The 27,990-nt window shown below is 43.8% G+C and overlaps 1 protein-coding gene across 6 annotated transcripts in view; it reads left to right on the forward strand.

Moving 5' to 3' along the window:
• The window catches only part of NGF (nerve growth factor), a 91,279-nt gene extending 68,047 nt beyond the window's left edge, over positions 1 to 23,232 (forward strand). For 3 of the 6 annotated variants that reach the window (XM_066600109.1, XM_066600113.1, XM_066600112.1), the window contains 2 exons: positions 14,305 to 14,426; positions 22,383 to 23,232. In XM_066600109.1, the coding sequence (XP_066456206.1) occupies positions 14,305 to 14,426; positions 22,383 to 23,093 (833 nt within the window). In that variant the 3' untranslated portion in view covers positions 23,094 to 23,232. The remainder of the gene's footprint in view (positions 1 to 14,304; positions 14,427 to 22,382) is intronic. The other 3 variants (XM_066600110.1, XM_066600115.1, XM_066600114.1) reach the window with 1 other exon arrangement.
• Positions 23,233 to 27,990: the final 4,758 nt, after the last annotated feature.

Consider the following 27,990-nt stretch of genomic DNA (forward strand, 5'->3'; position numbering starts at 1 on the left):
CATTTTTCATTTTTCAAATCTGTTTTTATTTTCTGATTGTGGAAATTTTTTTATTCTGCTGTCTGTACATGACTATGGGGACAGCCATCTTTCCTGCGCCACATTTAACAGCATTTAGACATATACTTTTCAGCAGTCTCCAGGGGCATTTACACAATGGACAGGAAGGGACCCGCTGACTTGTATGGGAGACTGTTCTAGACATGCTCTGTGACCTGCAGGGGTCATTTTATAGAGGGGGAGTAGATGGTCACAGTTTATACCTAATGTGAATGGTCGGTCCTGTGTTATCTACATATAGGCATCACCTCTCAGTGTAATCCTGCCTGTGATGTCAGTGAGATGACTACTGTAAAGTTTTCACTAGATCAAGACGTATCAGCCTATGATTAGGCTGTGTGGTCAGTGTGACAAATGTAGGATTTTAGGATTTTTTTTTTAATTTAAGAAAAAAAAATCACCAAAAGTTCTTAAAAAATGTTTAAGACAAAACAAAATTTCAGATCTGGCATCAGCACCAGGCAGATACCCAGCCGCTGATTTAGGGGGTGCCCACTCTATTTAGCAACCAGAGATGGGTCACAGGGGGAACCAGGTTGCTGGTTGAGGCACAACAGTTGGGCCCCCTGATGTTAATTTAAAGCATGTAAAAAAAAGTCTATACTCTCCTCTCCTGCCACTCCCCAGCAGCTGTAATGGACGCCACTGTCCAATCATGTGACAATCTGCACCGTACTTGTGTTTTTCACATGATCTCATGACGTGAAAGTAGCAGTGGATAGCAGTGCCCATTGGGAGTAGTATTAGTAAAAGGGGCATTATTTCTGAAAAGGGCGTATTACTAGTAAAAGAGGGCATTATTACTAAAAGGAAGTATTATTATTAAAAGGGGGAATTAGACATAATTTCTGAAAGGGGTTAAACTGGGACATTATTTAAAATCAGGCATTGTTTCTAAAATGGAGAAAACGGGTGCTTTATTTTTGAAAGGGGGCACTATTAGTAAATGGAGACAGAGACAAGTTGTAGCCGGGAGAAGTCATCATGATGGCCTGGACCCGATACAGGAAAAAAAGGAAACTGAATAATTCCAGTCAAAAAGGACATTACCTGTGATCACTGGATCTAATGATACTGTAATCAGTTAAATGGTCTACAAAACACCTGTGTAGAGATGGTATCTACCATTACATGCTCACTGTATGTGCTGCTGCAGATATACTGCAGCATGTATCGGGACACACTGTAAAGGGGCACACTGAGACTCTGTCACCCAAGGGTCCACATAAGCTTGGATTTTGATGCAGAATTGAAAATGTCTTAAATTCTGCTGTGGGTTGCATGTTCTGTTCCATGTGAAGGATCCCTTAGATGTTTTCCTGGGATGTTTTGTTTTGTAAATGTAATCACTTCTACCTTAGATTATTTTAATAGTCATAGAATGGTAGAGTTGGAAGGTACCTCCAGGGTCATCGGGTCCAACCCCCTGCTCAATGCATGATTACTAAATAATCCCAGACAGATGTCTGTCCAGCCTCTGAGGACTTCCATCGAAGGAGAACTCGCCACCTCCTCTGGATCCATCACTGTTTCATGTCTTCTTCATTTGGACATAGTCGTTTTATGGAAAGTTTACAAACTTTCTAGAAAGTTAAGGGGGTTTTCTGGGCAGTGCCGGCTGTCACTGCTGGGAGCTGGGATACACTGCATCGGAATGGAAGCCACTGCTCTGAACCCTGTAGAGTGGCCGGCGTTCGTAATTGCAGGCACAGGACACAACAATGGGACCCCAGCCTGCAATTACAAGCGCAGTTCCTATTGATTTCAATGAGAGCTGCACCTGCAATTACGAACAACAGCCACTATACAGGGTGTCGGAGCAGCGGCTTCCGCAATGACCCCAGTGTATCCCAGTACTGACAGCCGGCGCTGCCTGGAAAACTCCTTTAAGTATTGAGGACTGCACTCTCCTGCGGGGTTGAATTAAATAATGTGATTGAGTTTGATTTCCTAAGTGTATAACTTACAGCCAATCATTACACATTGTGTATATATGTGTGCTTGATAGATGTTTTATATATAAATACAGAAATATTTAACAAATTGTTCTTTTTACTCAATTTGCCATTGTCTTGTAATACATTTCACATTTAAAGACTTATTGCTTGCAGTCCGCCTTCAGTAAAAGCTGCTAAACTGGCTCTTCATTGTAAGACAAAACCACAAAAATTTGCATGCCTCTCCAGAATTCTGCAAACATAACTGTGATAGACACGGGGTTGGACTATGTAGATTCATTTGTAATGCTGTCAATTGAAAATCCATATCAGCAGCAGGCATGAGGCTTGGGCTGCGCTCACAGCAGAGCTTGGAAAATACATCTAGTATTTATTTAGCTGTAGTGATTTTGTGTATTTATTTATTTTTTGCAATGTACAAATTTAAAAGTATGTGAAAAGTTACATAGTTTTAAAAGGAAATCAGCAAAGCTGAATGTATTTAGTTGAAGCGACCCTCCGGGTCTGGAGAAACAAAGGTGCCTGACCAGCCTCTCTGACTACCTGTACACTAGTAGCATCATTAGTCTAAGACCCTACACCTGCTTTGATTAACCATTGCAGGCCACATGAGCAGCACTGACCAGTTAGCATGTAGTCCAAAGCAAAGGAAATCCCGAGGCACTCACTTCAAATGCAAAAAATCAGCAGAGGTATCACAGCAAGCCAAGCCACAGTGGGGACCATGGACCTTCAGTACCCTCAGTAGTTAAATGTTCGCAGCAAGTGGCAGCATCAACGGTGTGTTCAATAAAAAATTAGCCTTTATTGCTCCATGTTCATAAAATATACAGGCAACTTTTCAACTTTAGCAGTAGAGATGAGCGAGCACCAAAATACTCGGGTGCTCGTTACTCGGGACAAAATTACCGCGATGCTCGAGGGTTCGTTTCGAGTAACGAACCCCATTGAAGTCAATGGGCGACTCGAGCATTTTTGTATATCGCCGATGCTCGCTAAGGTTTCCATTTGTGAAAATCGGGGCAATTCAAGAAAGTGATGGGAACGACACAGCAACGGATAGGGCAGGCGAGGGGCTACATGTTGGGCTGCATCTCAAGTTCCCAGGTCCCACTATTAAGCCGCAATAGCGGCAAGAGTGGGCCCCCCCCCCCAACAACTTTTACTTCTGAAAAGCCCTCATTAGCAATGCATACCTTAGCTAAGCACAACACTACCTCCAACAAAGCACAATCACTGCCTGCATGACACTCCGCTGCCACTTCTCCTGGGTTACATGCTGCCCACCCCCCACCCCCCCCGCACGATGCAGTGTCCACAGCGCACACCAAAGTGTCCCTGCGAAGCCTTCAGCTGCCCTCATGCCACGCCACACTCATGTCTATTTATAAGTGCGTCTGCCATGAGGAGGAACCGCAGGCACACACTGCAGAGGGTTGGCACGGCTAGGCAGCGACCCTCTTTAAAAGGGGCGGGGCGATTGCCCAGAATGCTGTACAGAAGCAATGAGAAATATAATCCTGTGCCACCGCCATCAGGAGCTGCACACGTGGGCATAGCAATGGGGAACCTATGTGCCACACACTATTCATTCTGTCAAGGTGTCTGCATGCCCCAGTCAGACCGCGGTTTTTTATAAATAGTCACAGGCAGGTACAACTCCGCAATGGGAATTCCGTGTGCACCCACAGCATGGGTGGCTCCCTGGAACCCACCGGCTGTACATTAATGTATCCTATTGCAGTGCCCATCACAGCTGAGGTAACGTCCGATTAAATGCAGGTGGGCTTCGGCCCACACTGCATGCCCCAGTCAGACTGGGGTTCTTTAGAAGTGGACACATGTAGTTACAACTCCGTGTGGACCCACGGCATGGGTGGCTCCCTGGAACCCACCGGCGGTACATAAATATATCCCATTGCAGTGCCCAACACAGCTGATGTAACGCCAGCTGTAATGCAGGTGGGCAAAAATTAATTGGATTACACTGTAGGCGAAGGCCCCAAAAAATTGGTGTACCAACAGTACTAATGTACCTCAGAAAAATTGCCCATGCCCAACCAAGAGGGCAGGTGAAACCCATTAATCGCTTTGGTTAATGTGGCTTAATTGGTAACTAGGCCTGGAGGCAGCCCAGTTAAAATAAAAATTGGTTCAGGTGCAAGTTTCAACGCTTTAATGAGCATTGAAACGTATAAAAATTGTTTAGAAAAATTATATGACTGAGCCTTGTGGGCCTAAGAAAAATTGCCCGTTCGGCGTGATTATGTGAGGTTTCAGGAGGAGGAGCAGGAGGAGGAGGAGGAATATTATACACAGATTGATGAAGCAAAAATGTCCCCGTTTTTGATGGTGATAGAGAACGATGCTTCCATCCGCGGGTGCAGCCTACGTATTGCTTAGGTATCGCTGCTGTCCGCTGGTGCAGAAGAGAAGTCTGGGGAAATCCAGGCTTTGTTCATCTTGATGAGTGTAAGCCTGTCAGCACTGTCGGTTGACAGGCGGGTACGCTTATCCGTGATGATTCCCCCAGCCGCACTAAACACCCTCTCTGACAAGACGCTAGCCGCAGGACAAGCAAGCACCTCCAGGGCATACAGCGCGAGTTCAGGCCACGTGTCCAGCTTCGACACCCAGTAGTTGTAGGGGGCAGAGGCGTCACCGAGGACGGTCGTGCGATCGGCTACGTACTCCCTCACCATCCTTTTACAGTGCTCCCGCCAACTCAGCCGTGACTGGGGAGCGGTGACACAGTCTTGCTGGGGAGCCATAAAGCTGGCAAAGGCCTTGGAGAATGTTCCCCTGCCTGCGCTGTACATGCTTCCTGATCTCTGCGCCTCCCCTGCTACCTGGCCCTCGGAACTGCGCCTTCTGCCACTAGCGCTGTCGAATGGGAAGTTTACCATCAGTTTGTCCACCAGCGCCCTGTGGTATAGCATCATTCTGGAACCCCTTTCCTCTTCGGGAATGAGAGTGGAAAGGTTCTCCTTATACCGTGGGTCGAGCAGTGTGTACACCCAGTAATCCGTAGTGGCCAGAATGCGTGTAACGCGAGGGTAACGAGAAAGGCATCCTAACATGAAGTCAGCCATGTGTGCCAGGGTACCTGTACGCAACACATGGCTGTCCTCACTAGGAAGATCACTTTCAGGATCCTCCTCCTCCTCCGGCCATACACGCTGAAAGGATGACAGGCAAGCAGCATGTGTACCCTCAGCAGTGGGCCAAGCTGTCTCTTCCCCCTCCTCCTCATGCTCCTCCCCCTCCTCCTCAACGCGCTGAGATATAGACATGAGGGTGCTCTGACTATCCAGAGACATACTGACTTCCCCCGCCTCCGTTTCCGAGCGCAAAGCGTCTGCCTTTATGCTTTGCAGGGAACTTCTCAAGAGGCATAGCAGAGGAATGGTGACGCTAATGATTGCAGCATCCCTGCTCACCATCTGAGTAGACTCCTCAAAGTTTCCAAGGACCTGGCAGATGTCTGCCAACCAGGCCCACTCTTCTGTAAAGAATTGAGGAGGCTGACTCCTACTACGCCGCCCATGTTGGAGTTGGTATTCCACTATAGCTCTACGCTGCTCATAGAGCCTAGCCAACATGTGGAGCGTAGAGTTCCACCGTGTGGGCACGTCGCACAGCAGTCGGTGCACTGTCAGATTAAACCGATGTTGCAGGGTCCGCAGGGTGGCAGCGTCCGTCTTGGAGTTGCGGAAATGTGCGCTGACCCGGCGCACCTTTCCGAGCAGGTATGACAAGTGTGGGTAGCTTTTCAGAAAGCGCTGAACCACCAAATTAAAGACATGGGCCAGGCATGGCACGTGCGTGAGGCTGCCGAGCTGCGGAGCCGCCACCAGGTTACGGCCGTTGTCACACACGACCATGCCCGGTTGGAGGCTCAGCGGCGCAAGCCAGCGGTCAGTCTGCTCTGTCAGACCCTGCAGCAGTTCGTGGGCCGTGTGCCTCTTCTCTCCTAAGCTGAGTAGTTTCAGCACGGCCTGCTGACGCTTGCCCACCGCTGTGCTGCCACGCCGCGCGACACCAACTGCTGGCGACGTGCTGCTGCTGACACATCTTGATTGCGAGACAGAGGTTGCGTTGGAGGAGGAGGAGGAGGGTGGTTTAGTGGAGGAAGCATACACCGCCGCAGATACCAGCACCGAGCTGGGGCCCGCAATTCTGGGGGTGGGTAGGACGTGAGCGGTCCCAGGCTCTGACTCGGTCCCAGCCTCCACTAAATTCACCCAATGTGCCATCAGGGAGATATAGTGGCCCTGCCCGGCTGTGCTTGTCCACGTGTCCATTGTTAAGTGGACCTTGCCAGTAACCGCGTTGGTGAGGGTGCGTACAATGTTGCGGGAGACGTGGTCATGCAGGGCTGGGACGGCACATCGGGAAAAGTAGTGGCAACTGGGAACCAAGTAGCGCTGGGCCGCCGCCGCCATCATGCTTTTGAAAGCCTCCGTTTCCACAAGCCTATACGGCAACATCTCCAGGTTGATCAATTTGGCATTGTGCACATTTAACGCTTGAGCGTGCGGGTGCGTGGCGGCGTACTTGCGCTTGCACTCAAACAGTGGCGCTAGCGACGTCTGGACGCTGCGCTGAGAGACATTGGTGGATGGGGCCGAGGACAGCGGAGGTGAGGGTGTGGGTGCAGGCCAGGAGACGGTCATGCCTGTGTCCTGAGAGGGGGGTTGGATCTCAGTGGCAGGTTGGGGCACAGGGGTAGAGGCAGTGGTGCAAACCGGAGGCGGTGAACGGCCTTCGTCCCACCTTGTGGGGTGCTTGGCCATCATATGCCTGCGCATGCTGATGGTGGTGGCTCCCCAGCTGATCTTGGCGCGATAAAGGTTGCACACCACTGTTCGTCGGTCGTCAGGCGTCTCTGTGAAAAACTGCCACACTGTAGAGCACCTTGACCTCTGCAGGGTGGCATGGCGTGAGGGGGCGCTTTGGGAAACAGTTGGTGGATTATTCGGTCTGGCCCTGCCTCTACCCCTGGCCACCGCACTGGCTCGGCCTGTGCTCACACCCTGACTTGGGCCTCCGCGTCCTCGCCCGCGTCCACGTCCTCTAGGCCTACCCCTACCCCTCAGCATGCTGTATTACCAGTAGTGCAGAAACAGAACGCTGTAATTAAATGTGCCACTTATTGGCCTGTGGTTGGAGGCTGACTTCGCTTACGGAATGCACAGCAGAGCCAGGAAATAATTTTGCGCAAGCCTGCTGTAACACTTAGCTGGCTGCGTATGAATTAGGAGGACAACAACACCCAGCACAGACCCAGTACACTGAGGACAGTCACAGGCAGCCCAAATAGATTTTTTTTCCCAAATGTTTTTGGAAAGGCCCACTGCCTATATTCAATAAATATATGTCTTCTGTCCCTGCCTCACCACCACTACTGGCCCTGGAGTATGTATAATTACTGCAGGGCACAATGCTCTGCACGGCCGATATCCAAAAAAAAAAAAAGTGCAACACTACAAAAAGCAGCCTCCACACTACTGCACACGGTTAGATGTGGCCCTAAGAAGGACCGTTGGGGTTCTTGAAGCCTAAAATAACTCCTAACACTCTCCCTATAGCAACTCCAGCAAGACAGCACTTTCCCTGAACTATGTCAGAATGCATCTGTGGCGAGCCGCGGGAGGGGCCGATTTTTATACTCGGGTGACACCTGATCTCGCCAGCCACTCACTGCAGGGGGTTGGTATAGGGCTTGAACGTCGCAGGGGGAAGTTGTAATGCCTTCCCTGTCTTTCTATTGGCCAGAAAAGCGCGCTAACGTCTCAGAGATGAAAGTGAAAGTAACTCGAACATCGCGTGGTACTTGTCACGAGTAACGAGCATCTCGAACACGCTAATACTCGAACGAGTATCAAGCTCGGACGAGTACGTTCGCTCATCTCTAGTTAAAAGGCAAATTCCTCATTTTACGGAAAAAAATCCTCCCTGACTCCAATCTGATATTCAGAATAATCCCTGGATCAACAACCCTTCTGAAGTAATCGGTGATATCACATGTAATATTGTATCACTCAAGAAAGACGTCCAGGCCCCTCTAAAACTTTCTTATCAAGTCCACAATGTCCTTGGGCAGAGTCTTCCATGGTCTCACTGCTCTCACAGTGAAGAACCCCCTTCCATGTCAGTGCAGAAACCTTCTTTCCTCTAGACGTAACTTCTGTGCTGGTATACAAGCTTTCGAACTCAACAGCAATACATTCTCTGCAGCATAGCTGTCCCTGTTAACAACAGACTATACATATAGGCACATAAACATGATGCAGCTTCTCTGTTTTGTGCTGTAAAATGGCCGCTGGTTCCACTGTGTCAGTGTTATTTATGGCTAGTTCATGTGATGCAGGCATGCAAGATGGAGGACACGTTTAGTGACCTCATCAAGGTGCTCCTGCTGCTGATTGGCTCTAACTTCTTTTGCATGCATTTTGGGAGATTTTATTTTCGTACGATTTTCGCCAAAGATTGGGTCATAGGTACCTATTTTGATTTGCCAAAAAAGTTGTGACGATCAAGATGAACAAAACTGTTTGTAATCGTCATCATTCCGTATGATTTGTCGATGAGCACAATAAAAAATGTTGTCTATGATTTTTGAATAAATTGTCCAGAAAAATGAAAAATTCAGATTGACTAAGTCAGATTTTTTTGCATTTTTCACAAGGTCCAGGGTTGCTGGATTTTTTTTCTGCTAGTTGCAAGGTTCCTTTTAGCATACAGTTTTCCGGAGTCTAATTATAAATAAATGTGACATTGATCAGACAGTGCCACCTATCTGGATCAGCAGGGACATACAAATCACATTAAGGGCTCATTTACATGGGAGTACTGACACTCCGTATTATGCATGTAATCCCCATGCATAATCCCCATTGATGTGCATTGGGATATTCAGACCTGCGTTTTTCATGCGTGCTAAAAAAAATCACGGCATGTATTATTTTGAACCGAAATAGCCTATTTAAGTCCGTGGGATGGCAAAAAATAACTCCTCGGAAAAAAAGGAAAATAGACTGAACAGGATGGGTTTTCAGCTGCTCCAATGTGAACTTTTTACAATGAGAATGAAATTTCTAGTCTTGCAACATAAGTACACTTTGAGTACCACTTCTATCAATTTAAATAGATGCCTGAGAAATGAAATAGACAATAACAATTTTAAATAGAGCTTTACAATATATTAACATTTGCAATTTATTATTAGCCTAATGGGAAATTCTCAGAGATTGTAAACCACAAGACAAGTTTTAAGAAAAGGACTTTTCAATAAAGATGACGGGTTAACGGGTCATGTACCCAACTATACAGTGTACTACATCTAACAATGATCCTAAAGAGGTTGTGTAGCTTTAAACTATTGATGCACTATCCTGTGGAAAGGTCATCAATATTAGATCAGAAGTAGTCTGCTATCAGGGAACCACACACTATTTATCCTGCACGGCAAAAACCGTAAAACAAAAAACTAAAAAACTGAGGCAAAATGCTTATTTTGCCTCACAAAAAGATGCAAAAAAATGATGTGCCCCAAAATTGTACCAATAAAAACTACAGCTCATCACACACACAAAAAACAATCAAATGGCCATGTTTGGTGTCAAATTAAAAAATGGTTTTTAAAAAAGGGGAGATGAAAATTCATTAAAAAATTGTTGCACCCTTATGGCCAAAAGAGGTTAAGTAATTAAGAACACCTGTTAAATCTAAGCCTATTTGACACTGGCTTCCTGATTTTTCTTACTGTACCATTTAATTCTATGTGCAAAAAAATCTTACTTGCTGAAACCTTGTTATGAGTGTGAGCTCTTTATGTTGGAAGATTTATATAATGGGGAAAGGCTCTTGATTTGTGTCTAATGTGCTTAAATATGTCCATTGGTTAGACCTATCAAAAACGTTTCCTTTAGACATATGTTTGACCAGTATGCACTGTTATACCATATTTTTCAAGTGTATTAAAAAGTGCAGTCAACTATGCTTTCAATACAACTGGATCCTGCAAAGAAGTGTACCATGATAATGATATAGAGACGCAGAGAGAACTAGTGGATTGTGGCACAACCCTCTAAAAAGGCTTTTTGGAAATCCAGGAGAAGAGAATTTTTTTTAGTGGCTGAAATTAAAAGCCAGCAATAACCGTGTTTTGAGGACAAAGTCTGTCCCTCAGTTTGGTTGGGTTAAAGCACAACCATAGCTGTAAGAGGATGCTTGGTCATGCATAGGGAAAACACCAGTGCTGCAGGGGATGCATGGAGAATGAGACTGCCAGAGAAGGCAGCACATGTGCTTTAATCCAGCCAAACTGAAGAAGAGGCTTCAAAACGAGTTTGTTGCTGGCTTTTAATTTCATCCAATAAAAATATTCTCTTATACCTAAATGTTTTTTCAATAAGCCTTTTTGAAGAGTTGCACCATAATACAGTAGTGTCTCTATATCAGTTTCATGCCCCGTCCATACACGCACAACTCTGGTTGGTGGCACCTCCACACGGATCTCTCGATATAGATCTTCTTTAAGACCCTGCTAGGGACTCCAGTGATCATATCTACTCTACACACCACCATGGGGTTGCTCCACTGCCTTTTTCACTCCAGCATGCAGGATAATGGCAGACGTATCTCACTGTATAGGCACACGGATGCATTCTGTATTTGTAGAGTATAGGTAAATCAAATGTGGCCTAAATAAATCTTCAGTACAATATTCCACTTCTTTAAAGGAACCGGGAAGCTGTGATATTTAGTAGGCTAGTGCATTTTTCATCAGTATTCCAACAGATTCTATTTTCCATCAAGAATAGCAATTGAATATTATTAAATACTAATGTTAAATCTACTCAAGTGGGCATATAAAATGCGCAAACATTTTTAAAACACAACATGCACTACTTTGATCCATTTCGAGAATGAAAATGCACATGGAAGTCTATGGAGAGCGATATAAATGCCAATATACAGATTCACTTTTTAATTGCATTATAATCTTTGCTATCATTGCACACATAGGAATTTATCAATAATGCCTAATAGGTTAACTTGTGTGACAAAAAGAGAGAACATCTTGGGATCAGTTGGGTCCTAGTAGTTCTAGTTCAGTATCCAATCAATGTGTGAATGATTCAATATAGTATCATATCTGTCTTGGAAATATTCTTTTAATAGCTAAAGTTAAAGAAAAGTTATTTCTAAAATGCATTGGGTCCTTTAGGTCTGGTTTTTAACAGGTTAAATTATCTGAAACCTCAACAAATTTAATGGAGACCTATTTGGCATTTCTTACTCAATTTCCTTCTTTGGATCCTTGACATCTGTCAGCGTTTGCCATACCTCAGTGATGCTTTAATGAACCGCTCTTATGTTTATGTTACATTAAATAAAGGAAACCTTTTCAGCCTTCATGGTTACAGTTTTTATAAACCAAGACATTAATCACAGTTGGCCATTAGTAGACACAACATTATTAGTGCCCCATTTGGAGATGTCATGATCGGTATTCATGAATGATTTACCTACAATCTACGTATAAACAAAGCAAAGAAAAAAAATCGAAAAGTGCAGAACTTTTGAAAATCTGTCATATTAGGGCAGTATACTTCAAAAGAAGTGTGAAGTTTCCCTGAGACAATGATAAATGGCTAACCCACTGAGCTTCCCCACCTGTTTGTTCCTATGCCACCAGACACTTTAGCTGTTCCTAACCACTGTAGACCAGACTGCCTAAGTTAAATGCATGTAAAGAACCTAAAGATGTTTTCAATTATTTTTGGTGTAGTAGCTTTTTCTTAAATTTGCTCAGAGATGATAATCTCAGTTTTCTTTATTCCGTATCTGATTAGCAATCCTGTTGGAAACCACAATAGAATTTCTGTATCTTCTAACAGAGAACCTGTCATCACCTTTGACCCCCATAAACTACACTATTGGGCTCAAAGTTGAGGGAACAGGGTATCTGGGGGACTTTGCGGAGATAAAGGGCAGGAATGGGCCACCCGGTGAGTATGAAACACAACTTCCCGAACTCCCCGTTCCCTCACCTTTGAGCCCAATTAAGGTAGTTTATGGCACTCAAAGGTGATGACAGGTTCCCTGTAATTGTCATGAATTCCAACTTGTTTTTTCCATAAATGTCCATTAGAAATACAATCATGAGTAAAATTTCCCCTTATATTTGGAATCTAAAATTAAAGAGGACCTGTCATGTCAGTGGGGTCGTTCACATAGCTTTGCTGCTGGGGTTAAGTTGACTCAATCACAGCTACCTAATTTGCTATGTATATACCCTGCACATGAGAAAAACAGCAGATTCTTCTGTAACGCACACATAAATAATAGCTTAATGTAGAACTTTATACAGAAATACCGAGCAGTGTAGATGGGATTTCTGTAGTGGTGGGACAAAAAATCACTTACTATTAGATCCAGCAGCCACCACTGAAGGAGTCTCTGCTTCTTTGCTCTATTGGGGTCTATGAGCAGCATGAATCATCACTCACCTAAACCTTCTGTCATCCATCTTGTTGCCTCTATTACTAGAGACAGACTTCACCTAATAAGGGGTAGTAGACAGCAAATTAGAAGGAAGGGAGAACCCTAGTGACCAGCACTTTAGGTGGATTTTCAGCACAAAAATATTTTAGGCAAATAAAGTGATTTGCACTTTTACTAGTTATCATATAGGCACAGGTTTGTTGGAAAGCTAGTGACGATTTAATTTACTACGCGAACATAAAATGGGTCCATTCACATCTGCGTTGCGATGCTATGCAGGGAAAAAGATCGCAGTATGCAATATTGCCCATTGTTCCCAATGGGGCTGGCGGTAGCAGTTCCAGCCCAATTAAAAGCAATGGGAGATCATTGCAATCCCCTACCGCTGCTGTGTCAGCCATGCCAGGGAATTCCTTTGGCCCCATAGGGATGCAAGGCTATTGTCATGTTAAAATGCCTTGCATTCAGGGGTTTCCACATGGATTGGGAGGGCGGTATTGGGGCGTATATCATGGCCCGATATCACCCTTGCCAGTATGAAAGAGCCCTGACTCTCCCTAGCAGCGCTGTTGGCTGAAACACAACTGCGCCACTAGACTAAACATAGGAACTTTGTCCTTACCTGACAGTCACTCAATGCATTAAACGCACATTTTATGATTTTACGGCGGCAGTGAGGATGTCACAAATCTAATGACACCAAAATCATCCACCAAAGGTCATGCAAAGGGGTCAAAGTGTGACACAAGAAAAGCCCGTAGGCTTTTTTATATTAGATGTCTTGGAACTGACTTATAGGTCTGTAAAGAAGCTCTACACCTAAAATGGTCTTTTAATCAAGAGTTTCATTTTAGATAAAGTACCTAAAAAAGTCTAGTTTACCAGGTGGACACATTGGTGCAAGTGGAATGATTACACAACATGAGGAAATGCTAACAAGTCTCATCAAGATTCAGTATGGCTTCAAATGTTGAGCTCTGGCATCAGAACGAGACATTGGAGCTTGCTGGCAGTTCACGGCTCCAATAAAAACAGGAGCATAATATAAGATCGTTTCCTTTGGCTCCTAAGTAAAAACTATCTGGAGTGCAAATGCAAGTCTCCATCAGTAAACGGAAAGCATTCTTGGAAGTCGTATTTGTAGTGCATGAGGTTGACGATCTTTCATTACTCAATAATGCGATTCCACATAGACACTTTCTAGTGCCAAAAAGCTTTCGAAAACTTTTTGTTTTAATGAAGAAGCTGTAAATTATTCAGATGTTCAGTATATGCTATATAGGATATGGAGTAACTAAAAGTGTCTACGTTTTAAATGTAAGAATGTAGAACAATTAAAGGGGTTGTGTTACGGTTAAAAGTTATCTCTTATCCATGGCATAGGAAATAATTATCAGATTGATGGGGGTCAAACCACAAGGACCATACTAATCCTGACAGCATCCTGAAGATCCCCGCCAGAATGGAGCAGCAGTAGAGCATGTGCACCACCAATCTATTTATTTCAATAGGACTTCCAGAGATAGTTGATCATTTGAACTCCGTTATCTCCAGCAGAACAGTGTCGGGACCCCCACCGATCCGAATGTTCTCTCCTATCCATAGGATAGGGATACCTTTTAATCCTGGCACAACCCCTTTAAGTAGATCAATTCTTCTACCTTTCACATTCTTAGAGCCAGGTGCAGTATTTTTCGTTAAACTATATATTTTTAATGCTTAATATTGCTTTTTAAAACGTTGCTTAATGTCACTTGTTATATTCTATCAGCAGCAAAGCACCTCCAAGACACCTTCTTGTACAGATGGTATGCTGGGCCTCAACTCAGCCCAGTGTTTGGATGGAATAAAGGCCTCTGGGACAGAGCAGCTTTGTACACTGTACACCGAAAGGTAAGAAATTTGACATACTGTTTCTATATATTAAAATGGTGAAAACAGCCAAGGGAAATGTACTATAGAGGCAGCCCATACAGTTGAAATGTGGCCCTTGAAGATAACTGTCCAGTTGGTTCACTACCTGTTACTATTAGGTTGCAAGAACTTGCGTAGAACTTCCCTGTCCCAAAGAATCCCATTATGGCAGATAGTAGTGAATCATTGACCCAAGCATCATGGAAAAAGATTGAGGAGTCAAGCACCAAGCCCTTCTGTTCCAGATGGAAAATATCACCATATTTAGCGGTAGTCTCCATTTTTTTCTGTGTACACCAATGAGGACAGCTGGGCTAAAACTTGTGACTTGCACCTGGATGTCAAGTAGTGACTAAATAATACGTTATGATTAAATATAGAGTTTTGTATATACAGTATGCAAGCATGATAATTCCCTTGTTAGATTATACTCAAGTTAGCCTTGCTCCGATGTTGTGAGTGGTGGCCATCTTGTTCCCTTTCTAACCTATATCCTATTAATGTAAACCGTTAAGATGGCTATGAAATGGCCCAATACCTCATACACTAGAATTGATTGTCAGAAAGTAAATATTATTCCAGCTTGATAATTATTAATTATTTTGTTGTCGTCATTAATAGTGATGAGCGAGCATACTCTCTAAGGGCAATTGCTAGATCGAGCATTGTTCTTATCGAGTACCTGCCCGCTCGAGAGAAAAGGTTCGGCTGCCGGCGGCCAACAGGGAGCAGCAGGGGAGAGCGGGGAGGAACGGAGGGGAGATCTCTCTCTCCCTCTCCCCCCCCCCCCCCCCCCCCGCTCACTGCCGCAACTCACCTCTCACCCGCGCTGGCAGCCGAACCTTTTCTCTCGAGCAGGCAGGTACTCGCTAAGGGCCATGCTCGCTCGAGCAATTGCCCTTAGCGAGTATGCTCGCTCATCTCTAGTCATTAATATTCTTGGTATTGAATATCTCCATCTTTGAGCACCGTCTTGTAGTTAATTTGAAATTGACTATTTTTTAACTATATATGTTGCATATTCTTCACCACTGAAAATCCACAACGCATTAAAGTGCAAACAAAGTGTCTGAGAAGTTAAGAAATCCCATCCATGTGCTACAGAAAAAAAAATCGGCATCATCAATAAACGTGTAGTGCATATTTTAATTCCAGAGCATGTCAATTTATGTTGTGGATTTCAAACGTTGATTTCACCCATTCAAAAATGGAGTTGAAATCTGAGTCAAATCCACCCCAAAAATAAATGTCAATTCATGTTACACCTGTGAATTTTGCCGTGGATTCATTAGGTATTTTTCACTGCGAACTATTTGTCTGCTATGCATAGATATAACTTGAACCTGCTGGGCCCCAGTGCAAAATCTCTAACAGGGTCTGAAACTGCGATGCTTCATTCATAGTAATGGTTTCCTCTTCTTAGGCCTCATTCAGACAAGCGTGTCAGATGTTTGCGCATCTATGTGCGAGAAAAAAATGCGCTGCACACATGTGCAAAATGCGCGTGACTGAAGCGCCCCGTTTTTTTTCACATATGCACAAAATAGTGTGTTCATACGATGTAATTATACGCAGCTCACACCTATTCAGAGTGCGGTTCTATCTTTAACACGCAGCATGGACCTTACAGGCGTGCATTCTAGACACGCATGTCCTATCTTTGCAGGTGTGAGTACTTTGCGCCTCTAAAAAACAGACATGTGAACACTTCATAGGAAACCTATAGTTCTAATAGGCGTGATTATTTTGCACGCACATAGGCAAAAATGAAGATATCTCATCCACATGCTGTAGAACAATCCACAGTGTAAATTGACCTACGATGTGGATTTTAAATCTGCAGTATGAGAGTTTATTTGCACAAGCAAAATATGAGCATGCAGAGAACAGAACTGATTGTTTTCAATGCACCACAGAAGGGGAAATAACAAAATTAAAAACAATCACAGAAAATGGCTGTTACTTACTGACTGAGGAGTGCATATAGATGCATCCTCTCACCATGCAGGTAGCTGACTACCAAATGGAGGAGCCAATAACACCTGTGCAGGACACCGATAAGACAACCACTCACACTGCCTCTTGATAATGAGGGGGGTGGATGCTTGGCTTTCACTCCCACACATAGTGGATTCAGGGTGACAGACCATTCTGATATATGTAGTTCACCATGCAGACCAGCAATCTATTAATGACGCCATGATAATTCGGCAGGTTGCCCTGCATTTCCATCAGTGAACCACATTGGTACTGCCACCCTGGGCTCCCCCTGGAGTCTTAATGCCACACTGCATGTGAATGATAGATAATAAATGCAAGGCATTGGTTGGATGTTGGCCAAGATACATGAGCCCACTAACCACTTCACGGTTCTTTGCATGTAGTGTGTCCCTACACTAATATAAATGCTTCACAGAAGGGGAAATCAAGAATTAAAAACAATCACAGAAAATGGCCGTTACTTACTGACTGAGGAGTGCATATAGATGCATCCTCCTCTCACCATGCAGGTAGCTGACTACCAAATGGAGGAGCCAATAAAACCTGTGCAGGACACCGATATAACAACCACTCACACTGCCTCTTGATAATGAGGGGGGTGGATGCTTGGTGTACACTCCCACACATAGTGGATACAGGGTGCCAGACCATTCTGATATATGTAGTTCACCATGCAGTGTCCTGCACAGGTGTTATTGGCTCCTCCATTTGGTAGTCAGCTACCTGCATGGTGAGAGGATGCATCTATATGCACTCCTCAGTCAGTAAGTGATTGTTTTCAATGGGTTCATTCACAACACGACATGCTCTATTTTCTTGCACATTTGTGCACCTAAGGCACCATAGAAGTCAATGAGGGCTGCACAGAAAGTATAGTTAAAAGTGCCGATATGTGAGTGATAGTGCGACCTTCACAGTTGCGCTATCGAAAGTGTATCTGAGCCCACATTCATCTGCAGGAGCCCTGAGAGAATGACATATGCTTAAAAAACAACACCAAAATCCATGTCAAAATCCGAGTTTTACATGCAGATTTTTACATGTTTGCACATCAAAATCTGCAGCAGATTTGCCAAAAATCATTAACAAAATAGTAAATTTGCCCTTTTATATCAATTTTTTCCTTAGTGTTTTGTTCTGTCCTTCAGCTATGTAAGTATGAGCATTAACCTGGAGTTGTGTACATGGATACGGTTTCACTCTTGCTGAGAGAGCTGTTCTGGATTACACACTTGAATATTCCAGGTATTTGCAAGCAGGGAAACAAAATGCAGAAAGTGTTTGATGTGCCATATAAAACTGGCCATGCTTTGATTTGCTGGCCTCTATAATAGCTTCCTCATGACAAATAGGTCACTTGTTAACTTTAACAGGGATAAAATTCAAACACACATATTAAGCCATCTGATCTATATTACATGGGCCATAAGGATATTAAGCAATGTATGTGGGTTGTACTAGACATTAACATTCTGCGCAAGACAGACTTCTATAAATGACTTTTCACAGGCACTCTGATCATTTTTCATCAAATGGATTATGGGATTGCAGCAAATGTATAGGATTAAAGACTTAGAGAAAAGGAATTTCTTGTTTTTCAACTAAAGATTGATTGACAAATATTGATTATTTTGTCTTTTTTCTGTTGCAATGTCAGTATGTGATGAATTTAGTAGAATGTTGTATAGGCAACACCAGGGACCCAGAATCACAGTTATTGGAGGTATTCTTTCAACTTATCTCAATTCTTGTCATTAGCACAAACTGCATAATTACATTCTGTTTTTACAATGTGATTATCTTACTTCTTTCAGAACAGAAAATAGTTATCATTTTTATGTTATTTGTTGTTATTTTTTATTGTAGTATATTAGATAGAACTGGATGGTATGGAGGAAGTAAAGGTGTCTTCTTAAGATGATTTGTGTCCATATGTCCTATATAGAGCATATGAATGCTTTAAAAATAAGCCTCTCTTTTCAGATCCTCCACTATTAACTACAACCCCAGTTTCAAAAAAGTTGGGATGCTGTAAGAAATGTAAATGAATGTAAAGAAAAAATAATGCAATGATTTGGATATCTCAAATAACCATATTTGATTCACAATAGAACATAGAACACATATCAGAAAGGGAAAGGGAAACATTTTTCCCTTTCATTAAAAAAAATTAACTACATCAAAAAAGTTGTGACAGGGGTAACAATAGGCTAGACAAGAAAGTGGTACTAATGTAAAACAGCCGGAGGGTCAATTTCACATTACTGTGTATAAAAAGAGCATGTTAAAGAGGTAGAGTCTCTCAGAAGTAGAGATGGTCAGAGGTTCACCAATCTGTGAAAAACTGCATCTAAAAATTGTGAAAGAAGTTCAGAGAAAATGTTCCTCAATATAAAATTGTGAAGACTTTGAATATCCCACCATTTACAGCACATAATATTATCGAAAGATTCAGAGAGTCTGGAAAAATTTATGAACACAAGTGACAAGGCTGACGGTCCACATTGGATACTCGAGATCTATGAGCCCTCAAGCGGCACTGCGTTAAAAACAGGCATGATTCTGTAATGCAAATCACTGCATGGGCTCAGGAATACTTCCAGAAAGCATTGTCTGTGAACACAGTTTGACGTGCAATCCACAGATGATAGTTACAGCTGTATCATGCAAAGAAGCAGCCATATACCAACACAAGCCAGAAACATTGACTTCTTCTTTGGGCCAAAGCTCATTTAAAATGAACTGAGGCAAAATGGAAAACTGTTTTGTGGTCAGATGAATCAAAATTGTAAATTCTTTTTGAAAAGCATGTATGCCCTGTCCTGTGGACTCATGAGGAGAGGGACCATCCAGCTTGTTATTAGAGTACAATTTAAAAGCCACCATCTCTGATGGTATGGGGTTGCGTTAGTGCCTACGGCATGGGCAGCTTACTTAACCTGAAAGGCACTATCAATGCTGAGCAGTATATAGAGGTTTGTGAACAACATATGCTCCATCCAGACAATGAATGTCCCTTTCGGGGAAGGCCTTGTATATTTCAGCAAGACAATGCTAAACCCCATACTACATCCATCACAACAGCATGGCTTCCCAGAAGTAGAGTCCGGGTGTTGAACTGGCTGTCTGCAGTGCTGACCTTTCATTAATAGAAAACATTTGGCACATTGTGAAACAAAAAATCTGGCAAAGACAACCCCGGACTGTTGAGCAGCTGGAATCCTACATCAGACAAAAATGTTCCTCTCTCAAAACTCCAGCAATTGGTCTCCTCACTTCCCAGACATTTGAGGCCGTTTTAAATGGGACAAGCGTTGGGCAAATGATGCCTGACACTCGTCCCCGCACATACTAGCTCCCGTGCACCTGCACGGGAGCTAGTATCCTTAGCTCTCAGTGGGGAGGTTGCAGGAGATTTCTCACCTCTCGCTCCCCCGCCCTTCTTCATGAACATAACATAGCGGACGTTCAGTACTGAATGGCTGCTATTTACATTGAACGATGAGCGATCAGCTCATCGTCCATCGTCTATGCAGCATAAACAATGAGTTGATCGCTCATTGTTCAGTGTAAATAGCGGCCATTCAGTACTGAATGGCCACTGTGTTATGTCACTGTAGAGGGGCGGTGAAACGAAAGGAGAGAGAACTCTCCTCCTGCCGCCCCACCGCCCTGCTGGCCACTCTGTGAGCAACCCAGCAATACTAGCTCCCTTGCAGGAGCACGGGAGTGAGGACACACAGGGCCGAGTATTGGGCATTGTTTGCCTGACATTTGTCCCATGTAAACCCAGCTGTACAGACTGCTGTAAAGAGAAGAGGGGATGCCATACAATGCAGACATGTCCCTGGCCCAACTTTTGTGAGATGTGTTGCTGCCATAAATGTCTAAATGAGTTGATACTTTTAAATGAAATGGAAGAAATGTCTCACTTTCACCTTCTGATATGTGTTATATGTTCGACTGTGAATAAAATATGGCTAAATGAGATTTCCACATCATTACATTTTTTTTCTTTACATTTATTTACATTTTATACAGCGTCCCAAATTTTTTTATAATTGGGGTTGTAGAACGAAGAACTGTATGAGTGCCTGAAGGAGCAAATATAATATATGTGCTACATATCTTAAATTATTGTGGTGCTGGAAGACTTATCTTAGTGACAATTAATCCAGTTAAACTCCACAATGCTCTGTATGTCAATGCAATATCAAGGAAAAATCCAGCGGCTCCACGGGGATGTGACCATTCATTTTAGTGGACACAGTGTAGGCTTTAATTTTTCCTGAAGGAATGAACAACATACTGGGCACTTTCCTTGCAATAATTGCCACCCCTCCCAGTTCATTCTGGGGGCTAGGGGGAGGGTAGAATTTCATGTGGTATAGGGCTGTCTAAATGCAACAACTCTTTTAAAGTAATTTGTGGAATGTGCAATGTTATGAAAGTTTTTAGTCATTTTTGCCTAGAGAAAAGATTGCTTAAAGGTGATTTAATTGCAAAACATGCAAGGTCTATATATCTAATGTGCTTTTATACCCAGGGATGTAAATGTAAGTAATGGACATCATAGTAATCATTAAAGGGGATGTCCAGTTGAAAAATACCGATGACTTATCTGCAGGATAGGCCACCAAAAGTAGAATGGAAGTGGTCTGCCTCCTGGTACAGACCCCATCTGATCAGCTGTTCACAGTCTTGGTGCGGTAATGCACTGAGCTGATTTCTGCAGGAAGCAGACAGCTCTGTTCTCTCTGCAGTAGTCAGGCATAATATCACAGGTCAATTCAAGGGGAACTTTGCCTGTAATACCAAGCCTGGCCATACAGTAGAAACAGAAATCAGCTCAGTAGCTGACTTGATGAACAGCTAATTGGTGGGAGTCCCTATTGGCAGATCCCCACCAATCTACTATTGATGGTCTATCTAAAGGATAGGCAATCTATGTTTTCCAAATGCAAAAACCCTTTTAACTTGTTTAATAAAGTTTAACAAAGTTAGATGCCTTTCTTAGCATTGCAACATGGCATTAAAAGTTATTTGCACTGGGTTGCTGAAATGGGTTATTCAATTTTAAAAAGGGGATGCAAATGGGCTAAAACCTAAGAAAAACACTAATCACCTAATCTCTGCCTTGGCAAATCAGCACTGCAGCCCACTCAATACTGTGGTGGTCTCTGTTATGCAGCCAACAGTAACATTTTGTACTGCAGGTGACTGCTGCAGCCAATCAGTGATCGTAGTGGTAACATGTCATACTCCTGGCATCATGACTCTTATTATGGAGCCGTGATGCCAGTACCCCTGCAGCCACTGATTGGTTTACATGTGGACACAATGTGACTACATTGTTTTCACATGTAAACCAAGACTGGGAGAACACAAGAGCTGTAGTGTAGGATTGCCAGGGCATGTTTTAGCCCACTTGCAGCCCTTTTTATTTTATCTTTAAACTGGATAATCCCTGTAAGATGAAACCTGCTTTTTACCATCATGTTTTTACATGCAAAGTTCTGTGCAGAATATATTTTTAGGTATCAGCATAATGTTCAAAGGTTAATATTTCTGCAGTAGCACTCGCGGCACACTGTTTTATTATTAAGTTCAATGCAGTAAACTCATAAGCTCCCTTTTTTGTTTGCTGCAGATAAAATTCTGTCTATCATTTAATTTCAGTGTTTTTCTGTTTTTTCATATTTTCTTTGAAATTCCTTATTTGAAAAGTCAGTGTAAAATGTTATGAAAAAGTTATTTCTGCCTTTCTGCATATGTGTTTTACATACAGTACAGCTCCCCCATGTCTATTCACAGAGGTCCACAAGCATAGGTTTACAGAATTTTGTTACTCAATTCTATAATTGTTAATTTTATTTAAAATTTTACAATATGTTTTTATCAGTTTTTTTTCATCAAGCTTTTTCTTTTTTCTAGGCGGAAAAAGTAATGTCCATGTTGTACTACACTCTGATTATAGCATTTCTGATCGGCATACAGGCTGCACCAAAGACGAAGGACCATGCCCCAGCCGGTTCATCCACAAAGCATCGTATTCCGCATCATCACACACATCGAACTAAGTCACTTCACCGAAATCATGGCAGAATAGAGACAAATGAACCTGCAACTTTTCACAACATTACAGTTGACCCTAAACTTTTCAGGAAGAGGAAATTTCGCTCTCCAAGGGTTTTGTTCAGCACCCAACCTCCACCATTGTCAGAGGACCTGCGGAACTTGGAATATTTAGACGATGAGGAATCCCTCAATAAAACTATCAGAGCTAAAAGAACGGTGCATCCAGTGCTCCATCGTGGGGAGTTTTCTGTATGCGATAGTGTCAGTATGTGGGTTGGTGAAAAAACCACAGCCACGGACATCAAGGGCAAGGAAGTAACTGTGTTGGGGGAAGTCAATATAAATAATAACGTTTTTAAACAGTACTTTTTTGAGACCAAATGTAGAGATCCAAAGCCAGTTTCAAGTGGATGCCGTGGGATTGATGCAAAGCATTGGAACTCCTATTGCACCACCACGCATACGTTTGTCAAAGCTTTGACAATGGAAGGGAAGCAAGCAGCGTGGAGGTTCATACGGATAGATACAGCTTGTGTCTGTGTGCTCAGCAGAAAGGGCCGATCATAAGTAGACACTTCTTGCTGTTCCACCTTCTCCCCACCCCTACCTCAGCCTGTAAATTATTTTAAATTATATGGACTGCATGATATATTTAAAATTTTTACTGTAAAAAAAGAGACTATTTATTAAAAACTTTTCAAAATGGGTTTGTTTGTTATGTTTTATGCTTTACCACCTTGGCGATAACATATTTAGATTTGCTGTCTGACTTAGAAACTTGAAATAACAAGTTCGAAAAAAGATGAAATGTAGAATTTGTAAAAGTTAATATTATTTTCTTATTATACTGCATTTGCCAGAGATAAATTTATTTCAATTTCTACTCACCACCAATGAATAGATGGCTCAAAAGGTATGAATAGTATCATATTTTATTTCTGGTAATATTGATCCAAGAAAGGTAATTGAGAACAGCTGTAGGCCTGAGGATATACGATTCTAGACTGATTTTCTCGCAGTAATAAATACTGTATATACTCTACTTCTTTTTTTCTTTTTCTCTTGGTATTTGTGGTTTTATGAGATTTCAATAGCTTTTATATTGCATTTTAAGCAAAGAAGTCTGCATAAGATTATAACTGACCAACAATGTAACAGGTAAAGACTTTGATTGTTGGAGGTCTATGAGTCTGTTCTAAAAAAAGCTTTTAGAATTACATACCATCTCAATATGTTTAGTACAAAAATAATACATAGAATAATTAAAACATCCATACCCAAAATATAGGATTAGACTGCTTTCTCATAAGTGTAATATAAACAGGTCAATAGACCCATCTATAATACAAAATTGCAGCCATAAAATTGATACAAAAGTTATGTTTGTGTGATATTGGTCTTAGAGTATAAAAACAGACAAAACTACCAACTGGGTGGATTTGTAGAGACTTCATCATGGCCTTCCATATTGATAGTAATGAATTGTGTAAATAGATACAAAGCTGATTTGACTATAAAGAAGCAACATAACTTTTGGCATACTATTCAATAGTCTAAAATTAAAGCTAAATAAATGGTTATCTCTATCTATCACATTGCCATAAGCTATAGTAACCTTTCCAACCAGAAGAATGTATGCTTTAATGACATGTAACTAACTAAATCACTGCAAAACTGAAGGAGGTCTAGTGAAAAGATCGGAAAATTGAAATACATTGCACTTTACTGGCATTTTCCACCCCTACTTTCCATGAATCCGTGATAGCTTAGTTAGCAATTAGCAATCAGCCAGCTATGACAATATTGTCATTATTGTCATCTGAAATGTACGCTTTCTCCTGTGCTTATAATGTTTGAGAAATTGGATAGTGTAAAACAAACAAAAATAAATTTTTTTAGTACTGTCACGTTGGTTATTTTTGGAGCCTCTGTCTTCAGCCACTAGCTTATAAAGTATTAACTTCATGTCCTTATTTTGCACTAATCATAAAAGGTATAGACACATACTGTTCTTAAGGCCACCAAAGATATTTGGGAGATTTCTTAAAGGGGTTTTCTGACTTATCAATCATTGGTGGCAGTAGGAGGCACAAGGTGTGCGGTAAAATAAAAAACACACATGCTCATCCCCCGCTTTGCACTGCTGCCCCGCCACCACTATTTGCTGTTACAGTCCTCTATTTACATTGGCAGCAGCGGTCACGAGGCCTCAGGGATTTGACATTAGAAACCCACTTGACAGGTTTATGCTACGTCACTAGTAGAGATGAGCGAACACCAAAATGTTCGGGTGTTCGTTATTCGTAACGAACTTCCCGTGATGCTCGAGGGTTCGTTTCGAACAACGAACCCCATTGAAGTCAATGGGCGACCAGAACATTTTTGTATTTTGCCGATGCTCGCTAAGGTTTTCATGTGTGAAAATCTGGGCAATTCAGGAAAGTGATGGGAATGACACAGTGACGGATAGGGCAGGCGAGGGGCTACATGTTGGGCTGCATCCTAAGTTCACAGGTCCCACTATTAAGCCACAATAGCGGCAAGAGTGGCCCCCCCCCCCCTCCCAACAACTTTTACTTCTGAAAAGCGCTCATTAGCATGGCATACCTTTGCTAAGCACCACACTACCTCCAACAAAGCACAATCACTGCCTGCATGACACTCCACTGCCACTTCTCCTGAGTTACATGCTGCCCAACCGCACCCCCTCCCCCCCACAGCGCACACCAAAGTGTCCCTGCGCAGCCTTCAGCTGCCCTCATGCCACACCACGCTCATGTCTATTTAGAATTGCGTCTGCCATGACGAGGGACCGCAGGCATACACTGCAGAGGTTGGCACGGCTAGGCAGCGACCCTCTTTAAAAGTGGCGGAGCGATAGCCCACAATGCTGTACAGAAGCAATGAGAAATAGAATCCTGTGCCACCGCCATCTGGAGCTGCACACGTGGGCATAGCAATGGGGAACCTATGTGCCACACACTATTCATTCTGTCAAGGTGTCTGCATGCCCCAGTCAGACCGGGCTTTTTAATTCATAGACACAGGCAGGTACAACTCCCTATTGTGAAGTCCCTGTCGACCCACAGCATGGGTGGCTCCCTGGAACCCACCGGCGGTACACAAAAATATCCCATTGCATTGCCCAACACAGCTGAGGTAGTAATGTCGTGCGTAATACAGGTGGGCTTCGGCCCACACTGCATGCCCCAGTCAGACTGGGATTCTTTACAAGTGGACACATGTAGGTTTAACTCCCTGTGGACCCACTGCCTGGGTGGGTGCCAGGAAGCCACCGGCGGTACATAGAAATATCCCATTGCATTGCCCAACACAGCTGAGGTAGTAATGTCGTGCGTAATACAGGTGTGCTTCGGCCCACACTGCATGCCCCAGTCAGACTGGGATTCTTTACAAGTGGACACATGTAGGTTTAACTCCCTGTGGACCCACTGCCTGGGTGGGTGCCAGGAAGCCACCGGCGGTACATAGAAATATCCCATTGCATTGCCCAACACAGCTGAGGTAGTAATGTCGTGCGTAATACAGGTGGGCTTCGGCCCACACTGCATGCCCCGGTCAGACGGGTTCTTTAGAAGTGTACAGATGTATTAAAAACTCAGTGTGCACCTACAGCATGGGTGGCTCCCTGGAACCCACCGGCGGTACACAAAAATATCCCATTGCATTGCCCAACACAGCTGAGGTAACGTCAGCTGTAATGCAGGTGGGCTAAAAATTAATTTGATTACACTGTAGGCGAGGGCCCACACAAATTGCTGTATCAACAGTACTAATGTACATCCCAAAAATTGGCCATGGCCAGCCAAGAGGGCAGGTGAAACCCATTAATCGCTTTGGTTAATGTGGCTTAAGTGGTAACTAGGCCTGGAGGCAGCCCAGTGTAACGAAAAATTGGTTCAAGTTAAAGTTCCAATGCTTTTAAGCGCATTGAAACTTATAAAAATTGTTCTGAAAAATTATTTGAGTGAGCCTTGTGGCCCTAAGAAAAATTGCCCGTTCAGCGTGATTACGTGAGGTTTCAGGAGGTGGAGCAGGAGGAGGAGGAGGAGGAATATTAGACACAGATTGATGAAGCAGAAATGTCCCCGTTTTGGATGGTGAGAGAGAACGTAGCTTCCATCCGCGGGTGCAGCCTACGTATTGCTTACGTATCGCTGCTGTCCGCTGGTGGAGAACAGAAGTCTGGGGAAATCCAGCCTTTGTTCATCTTGATGAGTGTTAGCCTGTCGGCACTGTCGGTTGACAAGCGGCTACGCTTATCTGTGATGATTCCCCCAGCCGCACTAAACACCCTCTCCGACAACACGCTAGCCGCAGGACAAGCAAGCACCTCAAGGGCATACAGGGCTAGTTCAGGCCACGTGTCCAGCTTCGACACCCAGTAGTTGTAGGGGGCAGAGGCGTCACCAAGGATGGTCGTGCGATCCGCTACGTACTCCCTCACCATCCTTTTGCAGTGCTCCCGCCGACTCAGCCGTGACTGGGGAGCGGTGACACAGTCTTGGTGGGGAGCCATAAAGCTGGCCAGGCCCTTAAAGACTGTTGCACTGCCTGGGATGTACATGCTGCTCGATCTACGCACATCCCCTGCAACATGGCCCTCGGAACTGCGCCTTCTGCCACTAGCGCTGTCGGCTGGGAATTTTACCATCAGCTTGTCCGCAAGGGTCCTGTGGTATAGCAACACTCTCGAACCCCTTTCCTCTTCGGGAATCAGAGTGGGCAGGTTCTCCTTATACCGTGGATCGAGCAGTGTGTACACCCAGTAATCCGTCGTGGCCAGAATGCGTGCAACGCGAGGGTCACGAGAAAGGCATCCTAACATGAAGTCAGCCATGTGTGCCAGGGTACCTGTACGCAACACATGGCTGTCTTCACTAGGAAGATCACTTTCAGGATCCTCCTCCTCCTCCTCCTCCTCCTCAGGCCATACACGCTGAAAGGATGACAGGCAATCAGCCGGTGTACCGTCAGCAGCGGGCCAAGCTGTCTCTTCCCCCTCCTCCTCATCCTCCTCATGCTCCTCCTCCTCCTCCTGTACGCGCTGAGAAATAGACAGGAGGGTGCCCTGACTATCCAGCGGCATACTGTCTTCCCCCGCCCCCGTTTCCGAGCGCAAAGCAGCTGCCTTTATGGTTTGCAGGGAATTTCTCAAGATGCATAGCAGAGGAATGGTGACGCTAATGATTGTAGCATCGCCGCTCACCACCTGGGTAGACTCCTCAAAATTACCAAGGACATGGCAGATGTCTGCCAACCAGGCCCACTCTTCTGAAAGGAATTGAGGAGGCTGACTCCCACTGCGCCGCCCATGTTGGAGTTGGTATTCGACTATAGCTCTCCGTTGTTCATAGAGCCTGGCCAACATGTGGAGCGTAGAGTTCCACCGTGTGGGCACGTCGCACAGCAGTCGGTGCACTGGCAGCTTAAAGTGATGTTG

The sequence above is a fragment of the Eleutherodactylus coqui genome, chromosome 4 (genome assembly GCF_035609145.1).
Source record: "Eleutherodactylus coqui strain aEleCoq1 chromosome 4, aEleCoq1.hap1, whole genome shotgun sequence".
In the NCBI taxonomy this organism is placed as follows: Eukaryota; Metazoa; Chordata; class Amphibia; order Anura; family Eleutherodactylidae; genus Eleutherodactylus; species Eleutherodactylus coqui.